Here is a 22500-nt window from a genome sequence, read left to right as displayed (position 1 = left end):
AATCCCGGCATGAAAACGCACTCGTGACGCTTCCAAGTTCATGTCTTCTGAGGTGGCAATGAAGGCGCTCATTCTAGATGGCCGTGAACTCATGGTGTCAATTATGTGTTCTATTACAGCATGTCCTGTTCGTTAACAATGGCAGAGGAGGCGGAAATGTCGTAGGTCCATGTGCTCAGATTTTGGTGCACTATAAAAAACCCCAGGTGGTCGAAATTTCGGGAGCCCTTCACTACGGCGTCCCTCGTAATCATATGGTGGTTTTGGAACGTTAAACCACCCATATCAATCAATCAATCAATCAATCAACAATGGGAGCGTGCGCATCACAAGATCCAGATTGAGGTCAATAAAAGAGAAGCTTATACGTCGCACGTTTTTTTGTATTTTTTATGGTCTGAAGAGCACACACTGTGTTATTTGCCTGGTTTAACATGTTTCATATGCCAGAAGAATAGCGACTTAACATTATTAAACTCTGTTGTAAAAACAACGCTGCATTTCGTAGCCAGTCAGCGAGTCTTTTGGCAATAAAATGTTGTCGTGCTGAGACACGTTCAGGCTCTGTTCTCCTCTAGACATTCCTGAATTCAATCCCATATGTTTTATTGTGTCAAGCTGGTGCAGTACTTCAGCTCTTACGAGTTAGTGTTTTTCAATCTATGTCAAATCAAGACAGCTTACATTGCGTGCTGATTGTCGTGTGATGATTCCTCGCCCTATCTTAGTGCGGGGTCCACACAGTGAAAGAATATTCATGAATGCACACAGCGCCACGGCGTTTCGAGAGAGCAAAGAAGTATGCTGTCGAATTCTGCTTGTGGCGCCATGTTATTTCAAATAAAGGCTCATAGGTGGACGCCACACAACGTTTAGTGCAAATCATCGGCCCAGTTCCTGCACTACCAATAATATCTGCGCACTGGCCAGCAATGCGGCAAGCAAGAGCCGCTGTAGCAGCGGACTTGGTTGAAAACTCCACTTCAGAATAATATGCGCGCAAGCGAGCGGCTCAGGGTGCGTTGTTGCATTGCTGGCCGCATGACAATGCCACACTCTTCGACATTTCTCCTGCGTGTGAAACAGCCCGTACGAGTAGCTGAAATCTTTCTTAGCCCAACTCTCTTCTCCCATTTTCCTCAGTTGCTCCTCAAATTCAATCTTGCTGCTAGCTTCCTGCACTCGAACGAAGTCCATCGCATGTCACCCTGTACCCTCTGATTTGTGGTGTTTCTGTGTGGTTCCAAAGCAAGTCTACCTATGCCACGTTGTTCCATTTCCAGTCTTGATTGAACCACCAATCTTATGCACAAGACCAAATTATCGAACGTCAAACGTGGGACCATGACACCTTTCCAAATACCTGTCACAACGTCATACCCATCGTAGTTACACAGTGCTCCATTTTTCTTCGCAGCTGCATTCCTGCTACCCTTACTAATTGCGGATCTTTCGTGGTTTTTTAGGTATTCGGCCCTGTTCTTCATCCATACCCCCGAATATTTGTAACTATCCACTACTTCTAGAGTGATTTCTTGTATCTTACGCTCACTGTCTTCGTTACCATTCAAAATCATCTCCCTCATTGCCACAGATGTCTATCAATCTCTGCACGAATTCTTTGTTGTCGGCTAATAAAACTATATTATCTGCATACATTAATGGTGGAAATAACTGTTCAACGCATTTTCGTTGCTTCGCAAAAGCGGGGCTGAAGCCGAGTCGACTCCTCTTCAATTTGGCTCCTAGTTCCTGTAGATACAGCACAAATAACAAAGGTGACAAGGGAGACCCCCGTGAAAGCCATCGTTGTATTTCTATAGGTTCGGATACCTGTTCTTCCCATTTTATAAGTGCCCTCTTACTTATAAAGATATCATTTAGAAGATTAGTTTTTTTTTGTAGCAATGCCAGCCGTAGAGGCTTCTGTTCTTTTTTAGCTATTTTACTACGCTGCATCAATGAAAAAATATTATCCTCTAACCTCTTTTGTTTACGGAACCCACTTTGTTGCTCTCCCAGCACCCCTTCACTTTCCACCCATGTCTGTACCCTTTCCTTGACTATCTGCTCACCAGCCTGTAAACTACTGATGTCACTGTTATAGAACGGTTGTTGTTTATATCAGCTTTGTTCCCCTTTAATTTATAGATCATGCTCATTCTGCTTAATTTTTACCCATTGGGGGCTTCCCCACTATTTATTGTTCTGCTTGCTGCCTTTCTTAATGTTTGATTTTAGTTTGGCGCTAGTTTCTTAGTAGCAGAACTGTGATGCCGTCAGCGCCTGTTGAAGTGCTAGTAGGAGCCCTGTTCTCTGCCCTTTCCCACTCTTGTTGGCTCAGTGAAGCCACTGTGCTTAATTAGTGCACCCTCATCTCGTATGGCGCATGCAGCACTTTCCTGGTGTTAAAATCTTTTATCATTGTTTTTATATAATCCTTTGCCTCATGCTCATTTAGCCTTACTAATTGAACTCTAGTTTTCAACCTCTGTTCCACGCTTGTCCTAATACTCAGAGAGTAGAGATAGTTCGAAAACTTTGCAGCTGCCTTTCTATCATTTCTTCAACTTTAGTTATCCATTTGGGCCCCCCTTTCTTCTAATATTATCACTGATCAGATCGGGTCCTTCTCTTCTGCGACTCAAAAAGTTATCCCAATAAATTTTGACATCATCTTCTGGTTCACTGCTTTTTTAGCATACCTGTTTTCCCTGGAGACTTCCTGACGTCTTACAAGGACTCTTTTAACTTGTTCATCCCACCAGCTCTTGGGTTCGTGCCTTCTTTTCCAGTTGATTTGATTCGTAGCTAAGCAATATCTAACTATTGCAATTAAGGTAATTTTTGTGTATTTCCACTATGTTTTAGTGTTCTAGTTGAATATTTCCTTCATAGTTTTGGTTGTTATTCGCAATTTCCTTTCTGAATGAATGCTACCATGTAGTTGCTCCAAATGCATCCTTCCCAATTCCATTTATCTCCTAAAGCTCAGCTTGATGCGTTTCAAATCACTACCTAAGCTTCTTGAACCATATTCACCTATGTTCATCATCCTTAGCCGGTCATACATCTTATGTGACATCATTGTGTAATCTATCGTTCAGTGTAGCCCTTCCACTTTCTATGTAATCTGCCGTTCTTACTTCTCAATACTGTTTTAAATGATCAATTGATGCATTTCACACATATTCATTAGCATTCTGCCAGTTCGGTGAGTATATCCATTCATATTTTTCATAGGTGCATTCTTATCCCCTAATATAACTACGCAACACTCCTTTAATAATTATTTCTTGTCAATTTCTATGCACTGCAGTATTTCTCGGTTTTCCTCTCCTGCTTTTGCCCCTATCCCTAAGTATACAAAACCCAGGAGCCTCATCTGCCCTGCCACATTCCCTTTTCGCCATAAATGTTCCCAGTACTCCTGCTTGACCCTTTGTCGGTGTGCACTTTTATGCATTAATGGCCTGCTTCTGCTGCCTTCTATTCTCTTACAATATTCTCATGCCTAGGCCGAATTGCTAGGTGGTCCTTACATGCCCCTGGGATGTGTTTATGCAAGCTCTTATACCATCAGCTTCTCCACCTTTGCTGTTCTTTTATCTCTGCCCACTTCAACCTATTCCTGCCACCTTGCATGGTAAAATACTTTCGTCAAATTTGCTCGGTCCTCGCACCTACGTCAATTTTTCCCCCGGACTCTACGTGTCTCAAATATTGGTGCCAATTTGGAATTGTATCTTTCTATACCGCCTGTCAAAAAGTACCCCTACAAGTTTTCTCCGTTACTAGCTATCCTGGAACCCGAAGGACCTGAGTGCCCCAAAAAAAGCTATTGCACGGCCTGCAAGTCGCCACCCCACCTCACTACCTAGCCATCTCCCGAAGTGAATTCTATCACGTTGAAAACCACCCTTTCTATGCACCTCTCTGGTAACTCCACCACCTCAAAGTCTTTCCATCCACTCATCTACCATATCTGCTTGTTTTTGTTGACAACCGCTGCTTTGGAGGTTTTCGTCACGCTCCGTTACCTCAGGTATCGTGCATATTTCACCAGTACCTGAGGTGAAAAAGCACGCATATCATCGACTCCTACCGCCATTTTGTTCACTAGTCCCGCCAATTCTTCATTTGAGACATCGTTTAGACCATCCGCAATTATTACGAGGTTTCATTGTTTAGCCTTCATTGTGAGTTTTGCACTCGCTTGCCTCATGAATGCTTTCAGCTTGATTCGTCGGAGCGTCCCTACTGACACCCTATTGTCGCCGCTAACTCTCTTTTTGATTCCATCTGCGCATCAATTGAAATTCGAGTCCCCGGCAATTATAGGTGCTCCGATGGTTCTGCTAGAGTTTCTCCCACTTGGAGGTTACCTACGCTTGTACCGCTTGTAGCTTTCTTACCTCCCACGCCCGCCACTAGTTCGCTGAACCACGGCATCGAACCGGTGGAATCTGTTTTTTTTTTCGGACCTGTTTTTCCTCTCTTATCCGGCGTTCTGGGTGCAGGTGCGCTATCGTTCTCCAGATAGGTCACTTCTTTGTTCACCTTAGCTTGTGCCTCCTCGGCTGCCCTAAGCCTTTTTTTCCATAGCCCTCGTTTTTTCTTTCTCAGCTGCCAACGCAGTCTCTAGCTTGGCGATTATCATCAGCAGTGCACTATGGGCAACTATCATTTTCCTATTTTTTCTCGACCTTACATTGCCTAGACTTGACGTCAGCAGTCTGTGCATTCGCGTCTGCACTAGCTGCCATTTTATAACCCACCCGCATCCTGGACATTTTACAATTTTTTACTGTCTTTTTGACACCGATTGTCCTGCTGCGTTGTTTCTTTCGATAATTACTAAACACGGCGTACAAACCTTCAAGCTCTATTTTAAATTTTGCATGTTCCGTGTACGTGCACACCAATCGTGGGTTGGAAGGCGAAAAAAGCACACACACATATACAAGTAAATGCCAGGGGACTGACCCCTCCCCCCACATAGCCGTTCATGTAATAAGTGCCCGTGATGTTTACACTGCTGCCTTATTATTTATAAAACCAAGCTCAAAACATGCAAAAACGTTCATCTGCGCAGTGGATCGTGCCCTCGTAAAACACATCCATCCACCATGCCAGCCAGAAGTGAACGCACGCATGAACAAGTCACGGCCTCCCGTGGCGATATTTGTAACGACCGAGTGCGCCATATTCGAATCAGTCAATGGCTGATAGATGAACTTTCTATGAGTGATTTTTGAGCGTCTTCTGTCATTTGTCAAGAAAACAGAACGTAATATTAGCTAGTTTTGATACTTTTTTGAAACTCTTGGGTGCGTGCTGCACTATAATAATTGACTCGCGTGTTGTCGGCAGCCTATACCACCTGTCAGCAGCCTTTTCTGACCTTGCTCAAAAAGTGTTGTAGGAACCCTTTAAGAAAATATTATATTGAGTTGCCAGCTAAATCACGTATTCTTTATGATAATCACACGTGCTGACGTCCGATGCAGTGTGTTCTTGTACTGCGCAAGATTGCTGCAATACTACATACTGTATTGCAGAGCCTGTATATTGCACGCGTGTGTTTGTGAAGCATCAACGTTGCCATCACTGCATTTCCGATCAGGAGAAGTTATTTTCAATATCTTTTCATACAGAAGTGTGAATGTGTGGTAGAACACCTGCTTGCCACTCGAACAGCCTGGGTGAGATCCTTACTCGGACCTGGAATAATTCATTATGTATTTTACTTGCTTATTTAGAGATTTTTTGCTCATGGACAAGGTGATTTGTCGCTTTTAGCCCACATCACCCTCACGGACGCAGCAATTCTGAGAACATTGCTGAAAACTGCTGTGTGTTTTGCCGCCGTTTTGTTTTGTTTTTTACCTCGGACCAACGAAAAGCGAAAAGGAACGCAGTCAGATACAGAAAGCAGCATTGCTACTCCATGCCACAGCACCAGAAATCATCAGTTTTCGACAATTTCGGTTGAATGGCAACAGAGAAGGATAGCTATAACACGCTTCTTCAAAAGTATCAAAGCTATTACCAGCATCACAGAAATGAATTATGAGAACGGTACCTGTTTCGGAAGGGCGTATAGGCGGATGCGAGATTTTGAAAGATTATTATGCCACCTGTAGTTGAACGCTCAGAATTGGCAGTTCGGAACGATGCGTGGACCCATCAAAAGGCATGAAGTGGTGTTCAGAACAGCTGATGACCGACTTGGAGAACGTCTTTTCAGAGAAGATTCACTTTCGATATAATGTGTCTTTAAATCAGTGCGATTCCCAGAAAAAAGAGCAAATTAAGGAAGAGTGGAGCAAGCCCCGCAAACAGAAGTTTCATTGATTGACATGTGAGGTTTAACGTCGCAAAAGCACCATACGAATATGAGAGACTCCGTAGTGAAGAGATCCAGAAATTTATACCACCTGAGGTTCTTTGACGTGCACACAAATCTCAGCACATGGGCGTACAGTATTTTCGCCTCCATTGAAAACGCGGCTGCCGCAGACGGGATTCGACCCCAAAACCTGCGGGTCAGTAGCCGAGTACTTCAGCCACTAGTTCACTACGGTGGGGCGGAAGGGAAGGCTGTTGAAGCCACCAGCATAGAAATAAATTGTCAAGCAACGAAGTTCAACACTGTCGAAATTTGGGCTTGTTGGTGCATTGTGACGACTGAAAATAGCGCTAAGAAACGGGGACACAAGAAGAGGACACACGGCACAGGCGCTAAACACAGTACAGGGACAGGGTACACGGTACCCTGTCCGGTACCCAGGGTACACGGGGTACCCAGGGTACCCCGGGTACCACGGGGTTTACCCAGGGTACACGGTACCCTGGGTAAACACGGTACACAACACAGGGACACACGGCACAGGCGCTAGCGCCTGTGCCGTGTGTCTTCTTCTTGTGTCCCCGTTTCTTAGCGCTATTTTCAGTCGTCTCAAGCAACGAAAATACGCAGAGTTAAACAACCTGCAAAAACTTGAAGAAATGCATGAAGAAAAAAGAGCCAGCGTTGGTCAACAATGCATAAGTGCGACTGGGAAAATAGTTCCGCAGTGGTCTGCACAAAAAGGGGTCCTGTCGACCATGTTGACGAGGCTCGCAGCAACACACCGAACACGCCGCATGAAGTGTTGCAAGTATTCTCCAGCAACACTTCGGAATGAATGATAAACGCAACCACAAAAAGTGCAAACCCAAGCTCTAAGTAAACAGAGGGTCTGGAGGGAATTTGATTCCTTTGTGTAGGCTCCCTGCCAGGAGGCCACAAATACGAGCGTCAGGAGGGCAAGGCCATGCTACGTCGTGGTCAAGCCATGAAGGTTCTTGGAGCAGTAGTGTTGCCAGATACTTCCCAAGGCAAGACTGTGAGTCTGAAATTATTCCTGGTATTAAAAGCTGTGCCATATTTGAACTCTGCGTGTGAGAAATTTTGCATCGTGCGTCACACCACAGACTGGGTACGGCGGCATCACCACCATGTGGGTCGCATCTAATCCCTTCCTGTATTTTGTACAGATATTTGGCCTGGTGCACATCATCAACGCAACGTGCGCTGGTGCGACTAAAGTGGCACCGTCGCATGGGTGGAACGCCTCCGACTGCCACAAACCGACTGACAATCTCCCGGCTTTATCGTGGACAAGCCCATCAGTTTTCCAAAGCAAGATACCACCACATCACCACGGTACCAGTAGCTGGGGGACGTCATCTGCTGGTTCGGCTTTAAAAGGCACTCCCGAGGACTGGGCTGGCACTGGGTACGGCGGCATCACCACCATGTGGGTCGCATCTAATCCCTTCCTGTATTTTGTACAGGTAAGCAAACGATACGGAAAGTGCTTTCGTTCTGGCGATCCATTCTTGGTGATGTTGCCGTGCCCACGGTTGTTCGGTTGCGGAATATGTTGCATATTGTTTGATGTGGCGTCATCTGTTAGGAGGATCCTTCTGCTAAGTGGCGATATTGAGACTAACCCCGGCCCTACTCTAGAACAAATAGCAAAGCAACTTAGTGAAATTGCAACTGACATCAAGGAAATTAAGGGAAAACGCTTGACCGATATAGACAAAAAATTAGATTCATTAGCCAGCCTAGAAATAAAGGTCACGTCATGTCAGCAACAGATTGCGAATCTTGAAGCAAGGATTGATGATCTTGAAAACCAAAGCAGAAGATCCAATATCATTGTTTACAGACTACCTGAATCGGAAGAAGAGAAAAACAAGTCGCTAGAGTCCACTGTGAACAATGATATAATAAAGGGCATTCTTGAGCTAGATCCGGTGACTATTGAGCGTATCCATAGACTGGGGCGGCCATCACCCGGCAAGGTCAGGCCCGTGATACTCAAACTACTAGATTCAAGAGACAAGACAAAAATTTGGAAACAGTGTTTCAAACTAAAAGACACAGATTTTTCTATTGGGGAGGATTTCTCTGTAAGAGTACGGGAAATCAGAAGAAAACTATGGTGGAGCTGTAAAACGAATCAAGATAATGGCGATAAAGCCTCGCTAGTGTACAACAAGCTATATATCAACAAGAAGGAATACGTCTGGGACGAAGACAAAAATGATATAGTGCCCGTTCCAAAAAACGATGCCAGAAATACCGTAGAAACCGAACTCCGTCGGCCAAATACGCGAAGCCACAAGCCGCGACAATCATAACTGAGGAATGTAATACAGACCAAATGCCTTCTGTCACCCCTCCCTATAAAAACAAAGCTAGGTTGTGTAAAAATAGCGGGAACACAAACAAACGAAAAGAACTTAGACTAGTTAACATAAACTTGCGCAGTGTCACTAATAAAATAGATTCCTTGGAAAGCATGCTTATGCAGTATGATCCCCATATTGCGGTGATAACGGAGACGTGGTTGCGAGAGGAGATTAGTGATGACGAGGTATTTCCCCCCTGTTACAACGTGTATCGAAAAGACCGATCTGCCAGAGGAGGGGGAGTAGCCATCCTTGTCAAACCAGATATCGAAGCAACGATTGCTGCTGATGTTGGCATTCTTGAATGCTTGTGCGTACAATTGTCCTGCTGGGGACATAGCTTTATCTTGTACGCATGTTACAGGCCTCCAGATGCGATCCCGGAGTACCTAATTTTTCTGAAAGAACATATGTCAAGGTTTTTTAATAAGCTGATCTTTTTGGTAGGAGACCTAAATTTGCCAAGTGTAGACTGGGAGGGGCTGACCTGTTCCCAGTTCAGTAAAAATGCTAACACTTTATTTGATATTATGCTCGCTCATGATCTAACTCAAATAGTCAGGCAACCAACACGCGTGCAAGGACATGCAAGCTCTATCCTAGATTTGGTATTCGTAACACGTGCTTTTTCAGGATATACTGTAGTCGTGGAACAGGGGCTTTCAGATCATGAACTTGTAAGCGTGACAATTCCTCTGTTTCAATGCAGTAGCCACCAAATATCACCCATGCAGTATTTTAAGGATTATTCGAGAGCTGATGATGACCGTGTAATAGAATACGTGGAAGCTGTACTTGCAGAATTTAACGATGACGCTTTAGGCACGTTCGCTCTTTGGGAAAAATTTGTTGATACGTGCCAATACTGTAATAATAACTTTATCCCTAGCAAACCCAAACGAACGCATAAACGTACGCAATGGATGACGCATGAAATTGTTAAACTAAAAAGAAAAGTTCAACGGCTAAGGAAGCAGCATGCGCAGCGCGCAGTTATCAAGGCGCACCAAAGAATCCTTGCTGAAAAAATGCATCGCTCAAAAGAATACTACTTTAAAACCTTAATGCCCGACTTTATAAAGAACGATCCTTCCAAGTTCTGGAATTCCCTTAAAGATAGGAAGAAACCCATTTCAAAGATTGTACTTCACAGCCGCATAGTTACAAATCCTGGCGACATTTCAAATCATTTCAACACATACTTTCATAGCGTGTTTAATGTTTCCGGAGCATCTACGTTTTCTGTAGTGTCATCTCAACCATTCGAGGTCAATTTTATTTCATATGCTGGTTTGGTTTCCGTGCTTGTAAACCTAAATACGAAAAAGAGTTGCGGTCCTGACGAACTGCCCAATGCCTTTCTCCGACGTTATGCCGAATGCGTTGGCAAATTCCTCTTTATAATCTTCCATGGTTCCCTGTCAACAGCAACTTTGTCGCGTGACTGGAAAATGGCCCGAGTGGCGCCTATCTTTAAAAAAGGTGACAGATTATCAGTACCTAATTACAGGCCAATATCGCTAACTTCCTCATGCTGTAAACTAATAGAACACATTATAGCGAACCAGATTACAGAATTTCTTGAAACACACTCTATACTAACACATTTCCAGCACGGGTTTAGAAAAAAGTATTCGACCGTGACGCAGCTTGTTACCGTTACGCATACATTTGCCAGCGCCCTCGATGACAACATTCAGATAGACACCATTTTTCTAGACTTTTGTAAGGCCTTCGATAAAGTTCCTCGTGAGAAATTATTCTACAAATTAAATAAAATAGGTCTTCCGAAGGTATTGGTCGCATGGGTAGCTGAATACCTGAATAATCGGGTGCAGTACGTCGCCATCGAGGGTCGAAATTCGAGTCTTTTGCCAGTCACGTCGGGTGTGCCCCAAGGCAGTGTATTGGGGCCCTTGCTATTCTTGTGTTATATAAATGATATTGCAGATGTAATTGAGCCAACCGTCCAGATTCGTTTGTTCGCAGACGACTGCGTTTTATTTCGTGAAACTCATAACAAACATGATCAAATAGAGCTACACAAAAATCTAGACTACATATACAAATGGTGCAACAAAAGGGGTATGATTGTAAATACAGAAAAAACAGTTTCCATGTGTATAACTCGAAAAAAATATCCCCTTCACTATGCTTACTCCCTTGGTTCATCTACACTTAAACAGGTTAATAACTACAAATATCTGGGTGTTACGTTCACTACTAACCTGTCTTGGAATTCACACATTGAAAACATTTGTGCATCTGCTTTCAGAAAATTATGCATCATGAGACACAAGCTCCGCAATTCACCACCAAGTGTAAAACTTCTGTGTTATCAATCCTACATTCGACCAAAATTGGAGTACGCATGCGTAGTGTGGGATTCCTACACGAAATGTAACATAGACAAATTGGAAAGAATCCAGAGAAAAGCAGTTCGCTTTATATATTCTAAATTTCGTCACACGGATTCTCCATCTGAACTAATGTCAGCTAACAACATTCCACTACTTCGGACTAGAAGAAGGCAACTGCGCTTAGACTTCCTGAGTTCCTTGCTTAACCATAGAGTTGCGATTGACCCTTCATTGTATTTAACCCCTTTGCCAACCAGATATACACGACATCACCAACCAAACTCTTTTACACCATATTTTGCTAGAACATATACATATAAATTTTCCTTTTTTCCGCGAACAGTGTCTGAGTGGAACACCTTGTCTGAGTGTGACCGCCCTGCATAGTATGTATGTTTGTCTCATAGTGTATATTTGTTGATGTAGCACAGTATATATATCCTCATCTTACTCACTTTGTTATTTATTACGTTCGTGATCAATCTTAGTCCTCTGTTTTTGTGATTCCTGTTGCCCGTCCTGCTTGGACCACGTTTTGTAGTCTGCAGTATGAATACATAAATAAAGATATGCCGGCAGTACTGTCTCAAGCTGGACCAAGACAGGCAACACTTCGGGAATGTGTACTCCAAACTTGAAAACTTGACTTGCTGCGCAAGTTGAAGATGATTTTTCAAGTATGAACCAACTCCTCTGCAAAGAAGTACTGGCGCAGTTCAAGACTACCAGACATTGTTTTGCGGTTTCGGTTGCGTTCGAACGCCGTGACACACAGTGCTTCGATAAGAAAACCGTGCAGTTGAACAACCGCATTAAGTGCCCCACCTCCTCAAACAATCCCGCAAAATTAGTTACAGCGTAATAGTGAAACAATTGCTATAGCGTGATATTCAAATGATGACAAAGAGCAGGAAGAAGCCGAGCGCTAGAAGACAAGCGCAAGAAAAAGATAGCGCTCGTCTTTTTCTTGTCCCTTTGTCGTTGTTCATATCTCGCGCTATAACAATGGTCATGTTATACCAATTAGCAAAAACCACCACGCTTCTAAGTAAAGTCACGCAAGCACTATTCCAAGCTTTGACGAATCGACTAAATGGGAGAATGTATTGGGCTTCAAAAATAAAAATAAATCCTAAACACATCAGTTGATTCAGCAGGTTTTCCAGTGCTCTGTCAGACAATCTGTCTACAAAAAAGACGGAAGCACAAGCAAGAACTAGAAGAAAACAGAACCAGATTTTTTGAAGCAGTAACCTTTAGACATGTTGGGAAGGCAGAGAAAAAGGGCGTTCACACTGATGTCAAAGACGAACACACCGTAGATAACAAGGCTGAACCCTACCTTGTAGGAGTTCCTGAAAAGAAGTGCGGAAAAACCGAAATGGGGGTGCCGAAAAGCGCACATTTGCACCACTTTTTCGATGCTCTGGAGAAGATCACGTAACGCTGCTTCCAGGAATGTCCGAACGGGGAACATAAGTACCGTTAACACTACATCTTGTCCCACATTGAACTGCTAATGGCCTTCCCGAATTCCATTCACTTCGCAGACGCAAGCACATGAACGCACCTCAATGCAATATACCAAAAAGTGCGCTCTCATAATTTCAGCCTCGTGAAATTCTTCGCCTGAGGGATGAGAAGACATGCTGAAGAAAAATCAGGGTGCTCCACCAAGTTGACCCCCTCCATACAGAGTACTCAAAGAATATGGTTATGAACAAATTGGCAAATCCCACATGCATTGGGAATCGATGATAAAAGAAGCACGAATGAGGAAGGTAAATATGTTACTTTTAATACATGCTTATGACGGGATTATTATGTTTCGACCTGTCAGTATCTTCGCAGTCCTTTTCCGTCACGTAATCCCAAATTTGTTATATGTGAAGCTAGCGAAACGGCCGCGAGCGTGCTATGAGCGTAACATGTAATCTGTAGGTGACCCGCATGTCAGGACTGTTATGTTTGAACGTGCAATTTACCTTCTTCGCCTATTCACGTCACGTGATACTACATTTAGTATATATGGACCTAGCGAAATGATTTCGAGCCCACTATGAGCGTAGAATATGATCATGTTTTACACAACACGCATATCATAATATTGTCATATTTGGACGAGTTATTTACCTTCGTCGCTCATACAATTTACCAAATTACGTGATATCAAATATCATATATGTGGAGCTACCGAAAAGGCCGTGAGCAGACAATGAGCGTTGCCCGTAGTCTTGTGTTACATGACGCACATGCCATGATTATCGTGTTTGAACCAGTCATTTACCTTCATTGTATATTCACGTCATGTAATACCGAATTTTCGCAAATGTGAAGTTAGCGAAACAACCGCAAGCATGCTGTGAATTTAGCATGTCGTCATGTTTTACACGAAACACGTATTACGATTGTTGTGTTTGGACGTGTCATTTACCTTCGTCTTTCATTCGCGTCACGCAATACAGAATTTGGTATATGTGAAGCTAGTGAAACGACTACGAGCACATCAAGAGCGCGGCGTGTAGTAACGTTGTTACATGATACGCTTCCCATTATTGTGATGTTTGCACATAAAACATGCCTTAGTCATCCATTCACATCCAGTAACACAAAAATCGGTATATGTAAAGCTAGCTAAACCGCCATGAGCGCATCATGAGTGTGTCCCATAGTAATGTTTGTACATGACACGTACGTTGCGAACATCATGTTTGGACGTCTTATTTACCTTCGTCGCCCAATAACGTCACGTAATACCGAATCGCGTATATATGCAGCCAGCAAAACAGCTGTGAGTGCAAAATGAGCATGGTACGTTGTCATGTTCTTACTTGACACGAATATACTGATTATTATATTTGCACCAATCATATACCATCACCATTCATTAACGTCACGAAACACTGAATTTGATGTATATGAAGCTAGCGGAACTGCCATGAGTTCACTATGAGCGTAGCATGTAGTCATGTTGTTACATAACACACATTTCATGATTGTCATGTTTGGACATTTTATGTGCCTTCGTCGTTCGTTAGCGTCATGTGTACCAAAATTGATATATAGAAGTTATCGACACGGCCTCAAGCGCATCATGAGCGTGCCATGTAGTCGTGTTGTTACATGACACACCTCTCATAAATACCATGCTTGCACGAGTCACACACCTTTCTTGTCGATTCACCTCCCGTAATACAAAATCTTGTATATTCGAAGCTACCAAAATGCCCCGAGCGAATCATGAGCGAGGCGTGCAATCGTGTTGTTACATGACATGCATGCCATGATTTCAGCGTAAGGGTCTGTCACTTGTGTTCGCCATGCAGTCAGGCCATACCATGCCAGTTTTGCAACATGTCATAGCAACGAAACCACCGCAAAAGCAGCAAAAGTACGAAATGTTAATCTTTACAGTCATGACATACTTGTCATAATATTTATGTTAAGGAAAGTCATTTAGGCTCGTAGATTTCTGCTATGCCGGTGTCGTCTACAACTTAAGCCTTGGGTGAAAGATCCTATGAGGGTGCGCTGAGTGGACATGAATGACATCCACAACGTGGGTTCAGCGGACGACTTCGCAAATTGGAGCTTCTTCGTTACGACGGGACCGTGACTAAGTGGCAACCCTTTTGGGATAAGCTCTTGCACTCCGTGCATGAGATCCCGAGGCTTTCCAACGCAGACCGATTTGACTTTTTGGTCTCAATACTAGATGAACCTGCAGCTCAAATCGTCGCAGCTATTCAGGTGACAGATTCTTGTTATGATGATGCGCTTGATTTTGAAACATTAGTTCAAAAAACGGAAAATTATTCAGCAGAGATACCCCGAAATTGCGCACGCTCAAAAGAGTGAAATCAGCGAGCGATGTTACCGTTCTGCGGAATCTCTTCGACATGGTGTGACTGTTTAGGAGATGACAGCATAGTCTCAGAATCACGAACTCTTCATACGTGGCTACGCTGAATGAAGTGCTGCTCGGGATCACACCAGCTGACATCGTAGAATACTGAAAGGAAAAAAAAGTATAGGGAACGCGACGGAAACAAGCCAGACTTTCTTAAGTAAGGAACCTGAGCAAATGACGAGGTTTCTACGCATCGAACTTGAATGTCGAGATAAGAGGTCTTTAGTGAACGATTTGCCAAAGACATCAGAAAGCAGGGTAACAGTAATAAATAGATCATTCAAGTAACTGTCTGTGACTTCTACAGCGTCGGTTTTTCTCAACAAGGCACTATCTACGCTCTCGCCCTATGTTTTCTGCTGCGCTGCCGATTACAAGACAAAAAGCTGCACAAGTGACATCCTACTTGCCGAGAAACGCAACAAACTTGTGAAAGACGGTCGATGCTTCCGGTGCACGCCAAAAGATAATCTTGTCCGTGATTGCCGATGCAGTGTACACTGCCAGGCATGCAAGCGCAGACAGGCCTCCTCGACGGGCAACGCTCCTAGCTTCTTAATACTATCGTCTAATTCTCAGAATAGGTTAACTGCTATGGTGTATGTTTCTGCTCAGAAAGCTTCAGCTCTCTGACATATCAATGACGTTCTACTCCAGACATTTCCAGCTTGGATAACAACTTCGTCACAATGTCGTTATGTACGAGGAGTTCTGAATATTTGAGGCCAGCGCACATTCTTTACTGAGTGTACCTTTCATGCTAAACCTACTAAATATCGCCGAAACCAAACTCGCCAACAGTGTGTTTGGTAGAGCCAGTGGTCCGACACGGTGCTTCAGAATAGTCAAGATCAGGCTACGCAGTCAGCTTGATAGCCTCAACATTGACGTTGAAGCCGTAGTGGTGCCCTTTAATTTTTTTTAAGACTGAAGCACCAAGTACGAGTCGCCTTCTTCAAGCCACCGCAGCGAAGGGCAAATATCTGGCCGACGCAGTCATTTACCCGAGCGTATAGCGTATATTGTAAGCCAGGTGTGAGTGTCCTCATTGGATCGAACCAGCTTTGGAAGTTGATTCCCAGCACGAGCGAAGTGAAATGGTATGAAGAAAACCCTGCCTTATTCGCTTGATTGATTTGATTGATTGATTTGTAGGATTTAACGTCCCAAAACCACCATATGATTATGAGAGATGCCATAATGGAGGGCTCCAGAAATTTCGACCACCTGGGGTTCCTAAACGTGCACCCAAATCTGAGCACATGGGCTTAAAACACTCCTGCCTTTTTTGGAAATGCAGCCACCACAGCCGGGATTTCATCCCGCGACCTGCGGGTCAGTAGCCGAGTACCTTAGCAACTAAACCACCCTGTTGGGGCCTGGCTTACTCGCCGTCAACTTAAATATGGGCTGAACTGTCTAGGGCGCAAATATGGCGTTGGAAGCGCGAGTAGGAAATCAAGCACCCAAGTATGTGCTCTTAGAACAGATTTCCACAAAAATGTTGATGTCCCTTACCAATAACAATGATTGTGGCACCTCGAAGACATCTGAATGTCTGACACGCCAACGCACCAGCGCTCTGCAGATGTTACAGACGAGTTCAGCATCACTGCTGCTCTTCCAAAACGATGTCATCAAGTTGCATTGCCCTTGAAATCAACTCTTGTCGACATGGTCAACAATCAGAAAGTAGCCCTTTCGAAGCTCCTTGGACCCGTCAGGCGGCTTTCATCAAACAACGAATCCATAAAAGCCCACCATAAAGCAATCAGGCAATACAAGATAGACGGTCATGCTGAAAAAGTTGAAGATGCCCCTTATTGTGAGATCACATGTATTACATGGTGCATCGAGAGGTAATCCGCGAAATATCTATGACAACGAGACTTTACGTGGTCTTTGACGCATCATAGCATGCATCAGGAGCTTGCTCTATTAACGAACAGCTCAAAAAAGGTCTTAATCTCAATGCCTACCTCGTTGAAGTTATCGACAGGTTTCGCCTTTTCTCCACCGGAGTTACAGCAGACGTGCAGAAGGCGTTTTTACAAACCAGCATTCGAGAAGAAGATGGAGATGCTCTTAGTTTTTTGTGGTTTGAAGGGCTATCAATGGCTGACAGGCCACTGCAAAAAATACAACAAATGCGATTGACTAGAGTTCCATTCGGCACTTCCGCAAGCCCGTTCCTGTTATCTGCAACGTTTGAATACCATTTGGATGACGTCGGACAAATTTACGAAGTAACAGCTGCAAAACGGAAAGCAAGCTTCTCCGCCGATGACCTAGTTTTCGGAGCTTCAACGACAAAAGATGCGCTACAACTCTTCGAATGGAGGAAGGCCATAATGAGGCTGGCCAAAATAAAAAGCAGATGTGGTCGACACACTGCGATTTATCAAGAGAGAAGCTGAAGTTGGCAGGAGAAAGGTCAGCTGAGGAGGTTTCCCAGTGTAAGGCTCTTGGACTGTCCTGACAACAGCATTTCGACGAAATTCGACTTTCTGACAGATGTCGTAAAAGCGGGATTTAGTACGGAGCGAACTGTGCTCCAGGCTTTATCACAAATTTTTGACCCCTTCGGATTTCTTGCACCACGTACAATTCGAGTTAAGGTACTCTTTCAGAAGTTATGAATGCAACGACTCGAATGGGAAAGCGTTCTTCTGTAGACATTTATGATCGAGTGGGACAAGTGCACTGTCGATTTTCAAGACCTCGAAGACTTAAGAACGAAGAGGTATGAACCAGACAGCATCAGCTCTCTTAACAGTGTATACCAGCTGTATATTTCGACGAATGCTAGCTCGGGTGCCTACGGAGTGGTGGCATACGTACGAGGCAAAGACAGTACTAGAACGTTTCGACTCCAGTAGCTGCTCGCTTAGTCTTGGTTTGCTCCAATCGAGAGCCCCACTTCACCACCCCTGCAACTCGTCGGTGCGGTTGTTCGAGCTTAACTTCCTAAGGTACTCCTAAATACTGGGCCCGTTGGTATTGTCGGGCGCGGAGAATGTTGTAAGTCGTTTGATCTTCCCGCTCGAAATAGCGCGCACATTTAAGGACTGAGAACGACCAAGAGGAAGAGAATGTCAGAAACCTGAAGACGCTCTTACTCATGGATCCTCGCGTTTCCATCTCTTTCTTTTGGCACTTTTAAACACCGAACCGTAGTTTTACCACACCAGCCTGACTGAAGTGGCTATCTGTCCTGTCCTCTGATGTACGGCACTCGTGCTCTCTCAATTCCTACGCACCGTTCATTTTGTTGCAGTGATTTGCCGTCTGCGCTATCAATTTCTCGACTGCCATAATATGTTGGTTTATTGATAGCGGTGATGTGTCCAATTCACTATACGCGGGCACGTGAGTTCCTTCCTTTTTTGTGTTTTTTTGTTGGCAAGCAGCTTATAGCAAAGTTCAATCCGATGTGCGTACTGCGTGACCACATTTACTAACATGCGCTAACCTTCCCCCCTCTCAAGTAAGCGGCGCGGGAAGATAGGGTGGAGGGGATGGCGTGAACACTCCACTCCACGCACCACATGGCAGCGTCGGTGAGAAGCTGCCACAGATGAAACGAGGGCTCGACATGGTCAAACACACCGGCAGAGGTGGGCAACCAAGCCCCACCATACGACACACCCACGTCGAAGCCAAGTGTCAGCATCTAGACAACGAGCCGGCTGCAGACAGACGAAAGGAGGCTAACGCCTGTGCTGGAACGCCTCGCTAAACAACTTGAACGCCCGAGCTTTGACGGTGCAAACTTCAATAGAGTTGCACCATCTCCCGCAAAAGGGGACCATGGGGCAATGAGAAACAGCACGTGGGGTGCACACAACCCAAACTTCAGTTTGACTAGGCTGAAAACAATAACGTAAACACCTAGTCAAACCGATGCAAACGTAGTGCGCCACCCCCGCGCTGCTTCGCATCGCATGATGTTGCCTTTAGCGGGAGGCAGTGTAACTTCAAAAAATGGCTTCCCTGCCTCAAAAGACGCTAGTTACAGCGTTAAGCTCGAAAATACATTTTATTGGAAATCGAGAAATATCTTAGGCTAGAAACGCGCACGTGATGCAAAAACTGCGGGGAAATTTGAGCTGGTGGCTTGGCTGTCGTCCTCTCCTTTTCCTATCACACGCAAAAAAAAAACGCTACCACCGTCTCTCAGTGGCTTCCCGCTCAGTGAACAGCAGAGAAATGGTTCACAGAGTGTCCAAGACTATTAAAAATACTGGAATGCACAAGGAAACACTGTAATGCGTGAGCGAATGCACAAGGAAACACTGTACTGCGTGAGCGATTGCACACGAGTGTTAAAATGTACTAATTACCCTTCAGTGAGGCCCATCTTTTAGCGACCTAGGAGGCACTTATCAAATGAGGGCATGCCGCAAAATTTTACACGGCATTGCTAGATGTTGAGGTAGATATAACTTTACATCCTATATTGGACTCTTACCCAGTTTTTGTTAGGCAATGCACGTGTATCTCTGTATAAAAAATCTATGCATTCTGCGCGTGCTTTTTTTCCAGAGCGTGATCAAGTGTGCTGAATTCAGTTCACATGATTGCGTCAAAAAAGTGAGTTGAAACATTATATGACATACGTAGTGGTCTGATAATAATCATCGACTTACTCAAGGAATTGATATTTCGTGATTGACAGTTCATGTCGTTTTCATTTTTATAGCGAAGGATTTATAACCTATTGACAGCCCTATTGTATTTTCCTGTGAAAAACTAAAGGATAACCTAACATTTAATTTATGGCAGAAAAAAAAATCAGCATATTTATGGAAGGCATGATAATTAGCTGGGCGAGGCATCCGTCGGTCCGTTCGTTCTTGCTTCTGTTCATCTGTGTGTCCGTCTGTGCATCCCTCCATGCGTCCGTCCGTCCTTCCATGCGTCCGTTCATACGTCTGTCCCTGCGTTCGTCCACGCGTCTGTAGATCCTCCGTCCATCTAGTGAACACTCCAAGTACCACCATCTCACTTCTTTTCATCATACAGAAGTGCAGCCATCGAGCGGACATTTCTAGGACTGAAACAAGAGGTGGCAGGGCCCGACTAGAGAAGCGGCGCGCGTGCACTTTCTTACTGCCTGCGCTTCGTGTCTAGTTCATGGTGCTGTGGCCCAATCTTCGCTAAATCTGCGTGCTTAGAAAAAGTGGTTAACAATTTAGAGTACTTGGTACACCAGTACTCTACTATATGAGAGCATAATGCCATGCCGCCACGTATGAACAACAAACTACTTATACAGCCCAGATGCTGAGTGTAAGTATAACCATGCTAAAAGAAATGAGGTTACGCCCATCGAGTTTGACGAGGTAACCTTTTCTGGTCTGATATTGTATTCAATGCGCCTCCTTCTGCTGTTAGTTTTTTTAAGCATCAAATTTAAGGCAAATCTTATTGATAATTAGGTCACCGATACTATTTTCGTTAGGTACTTCATCAGAAACAACTATCTCTTTATTTATGACAACCGTGCGCGGCTTTTCTCCTCAATTTATATGAGCGCAGCGTGCGGCTCCTCTATAGTCTGGCAGTGTACGCTGCTAAGTACTACTACGACGCACTATCACTACTACTACGACTAGTATTGCTACTACTATGACTACATACCTCACGGACGCATGACCCAAAGCTTAACGAGCGTCGCCCCTATAAGGGAAACACTTTTAATGCATAAGGCCAGCTCTTTCCCTGCATAACAGTAATTGTTTGCTACAGTTGTTGTAGTTTCCTCTTCGCCTTCACATCAGAACAAGGTAAGGTTTATTTGCAGATTCCTGAAAAAGGCTGATCACTGAATTGTCACTAATTAGTTTTTATCAAGCTTAGTTTCCACCGCACGAGGTGAACATAACGACTAATATGGCTAAACTCCACGTTTTCTGCGGTTAACATGAATTTTCAAAGCTGCTTTGCAGCACGTATACAGTTACTTCCATATCTTGCTCTACTAAGCCTCGAATCATGTCTAAAAATGTTATAGATGACAATCATGAGTCTGGCTGACGAATGAATTAACGCGTAGGTACCCATGGCAAAGGCATCCATAAAAAGAATTTTTACCCTCACTCTTGCCCATCCAGCGGTGTTTTCATAACAGACTTTCTCTTAGGATAAAACACTTACCCGACTTGGACCAGGAATGGGACTTGATCGCCGCGGAGGCGAAACCACCTGCAGGCGCATGAACACTATTATATGCATTCTTACACAGCGTTGTTTATTAAGTTAGAGCGAATCCTAACTAATTATCAATATTCCCCTGAAGACAAATATCTTGGGAAGAACAGCGGGAGATAAGGCGAAGAAAAGTGTGTACATATATTTTAATCCCCTATTTTGTGGAGTGGGGCGAAAATCTTTATTTATTTATAGCTGAGAGGCTTTTCAAAAGCATGCAAAAATTGTGGAGAACCTAAGTACAATGATGTTCACAGTCGAACCATGTCCAGTGTACTAGACACTAGGATTATTTTGTTGCACCATGGCTATGCACCTTTTGCTACCTTCTTTGAAAGAGTGTTGTTTGCGGCCCTGCCAGAAGATTAACTGTCTTGAAAAACAAAAAAAAAACGGTTTGTTTTTGTCTGAGAAAAAGAAGAGAATCATCATACCTAACGTCACACATAGCGTCAATATGGTAAAAACCTAGGACGGAGCATGCTTAGATTCCCCAAGCAGCTTCCTCTTATACCGCTTTCTTCTCGTGCTTCATGCTTTTAGTAGAGATTATAGCATGCTCCCATTTCATTTTCGATGGCTGAGCTTCAAGTTTGTGGCCTGACGCTTACTCACAGTTTTCTTTTTTTCTTGCATGTTTTGCACGACGCGATCCCATTGCATCCTGGTGTCCAGTGCACTGAACATAAAGTTATTTTCGCATTGTAAGCAAAATACCAATTAGAAAACTACCTTTTTCATCATTGTTTCTACAAGGCATCAAATGGGGCTTGCACAATTAAGTTATTTGAATTGCGCGAAGACAGCTCCAAAAATAATTTTGTATACTTTACCACACCGTGCGCAGGTTTTTTCTCGTGGACGCCGCCTATATTTTAGGACCCTCACATAAGAAAGAGCAGCACAAAGAGGAAAAGCTTTCAAAATTATATTGCTCGCCTTTTAAATTATCTGCTAAATGGTATCGGCGCTTCGATTGAGACTCTGCTTGCGTTTCTGCATCACCTTTTTTAGTATGTCTAGTACACTGGTTGCTGGGCTGGAAACGGATATAAGGGACATTAACAGGCGCTACCCTGACTTCCCGCAAACGTTTGTGCTAATTGGCATGAAGTTGGACGCCTTGTTTCAAGCGCAGTATTGCGCTTGCTGTGCACTTGAATTGTTTCTCACTTTATCGTAATTAGGATGAGCCGTTTTTTGTATATGCAGCCTGAACCTATTCTCATCGGCGAATATATACGATATTTTAGTTGCCAAGCCTGTATT

General features: G+C 44.0%; 1 protein-coding gene across 9 annotated transcripts in view; it reads right to left on the bottom strand.

Annotated features, from left to right (window-relative positions):
• The window catches only part of LOC142764790 (uncharacterized), a 318584-nt gene that overhangs the window by 77002 nt on the left and 219082 nt on the right, over positions 1-22500 (bottom strand). For all 9 annotated transcript variants that reach the window (XM_075865312.1, XM_075865316.1, XM_075865317.1 and 6 more), the window contains one exon: positions 21178-21225. In XM_075865312.1, coding sequence (XP_075721427.1) covers positions 21178-21225 — 48 coding nt within the window. The remainder of the gene's footprint in view (positions 1-21177; positions 21226-22500) is intronic.

Source organism: Rhipicephalus microplus, chromosome 6, assembly GCF_043290135.1.
Source record: "Rhipicephalus microplus isolate Deutch F79 chromosome 6, USDA_Rmic, whole genome shotgun sequence".
In the NCBI taxonomy this organism is placed as follows: Eukaryota; Metazoa; Arthropoda; class Arachnida; order Ixodida; family Ixodidae; genus Rhipicephalus; species Rhipicephalus microplus.
This window is presented reverse-complemented; position numbering and strand designations above follow the sequence as displayed.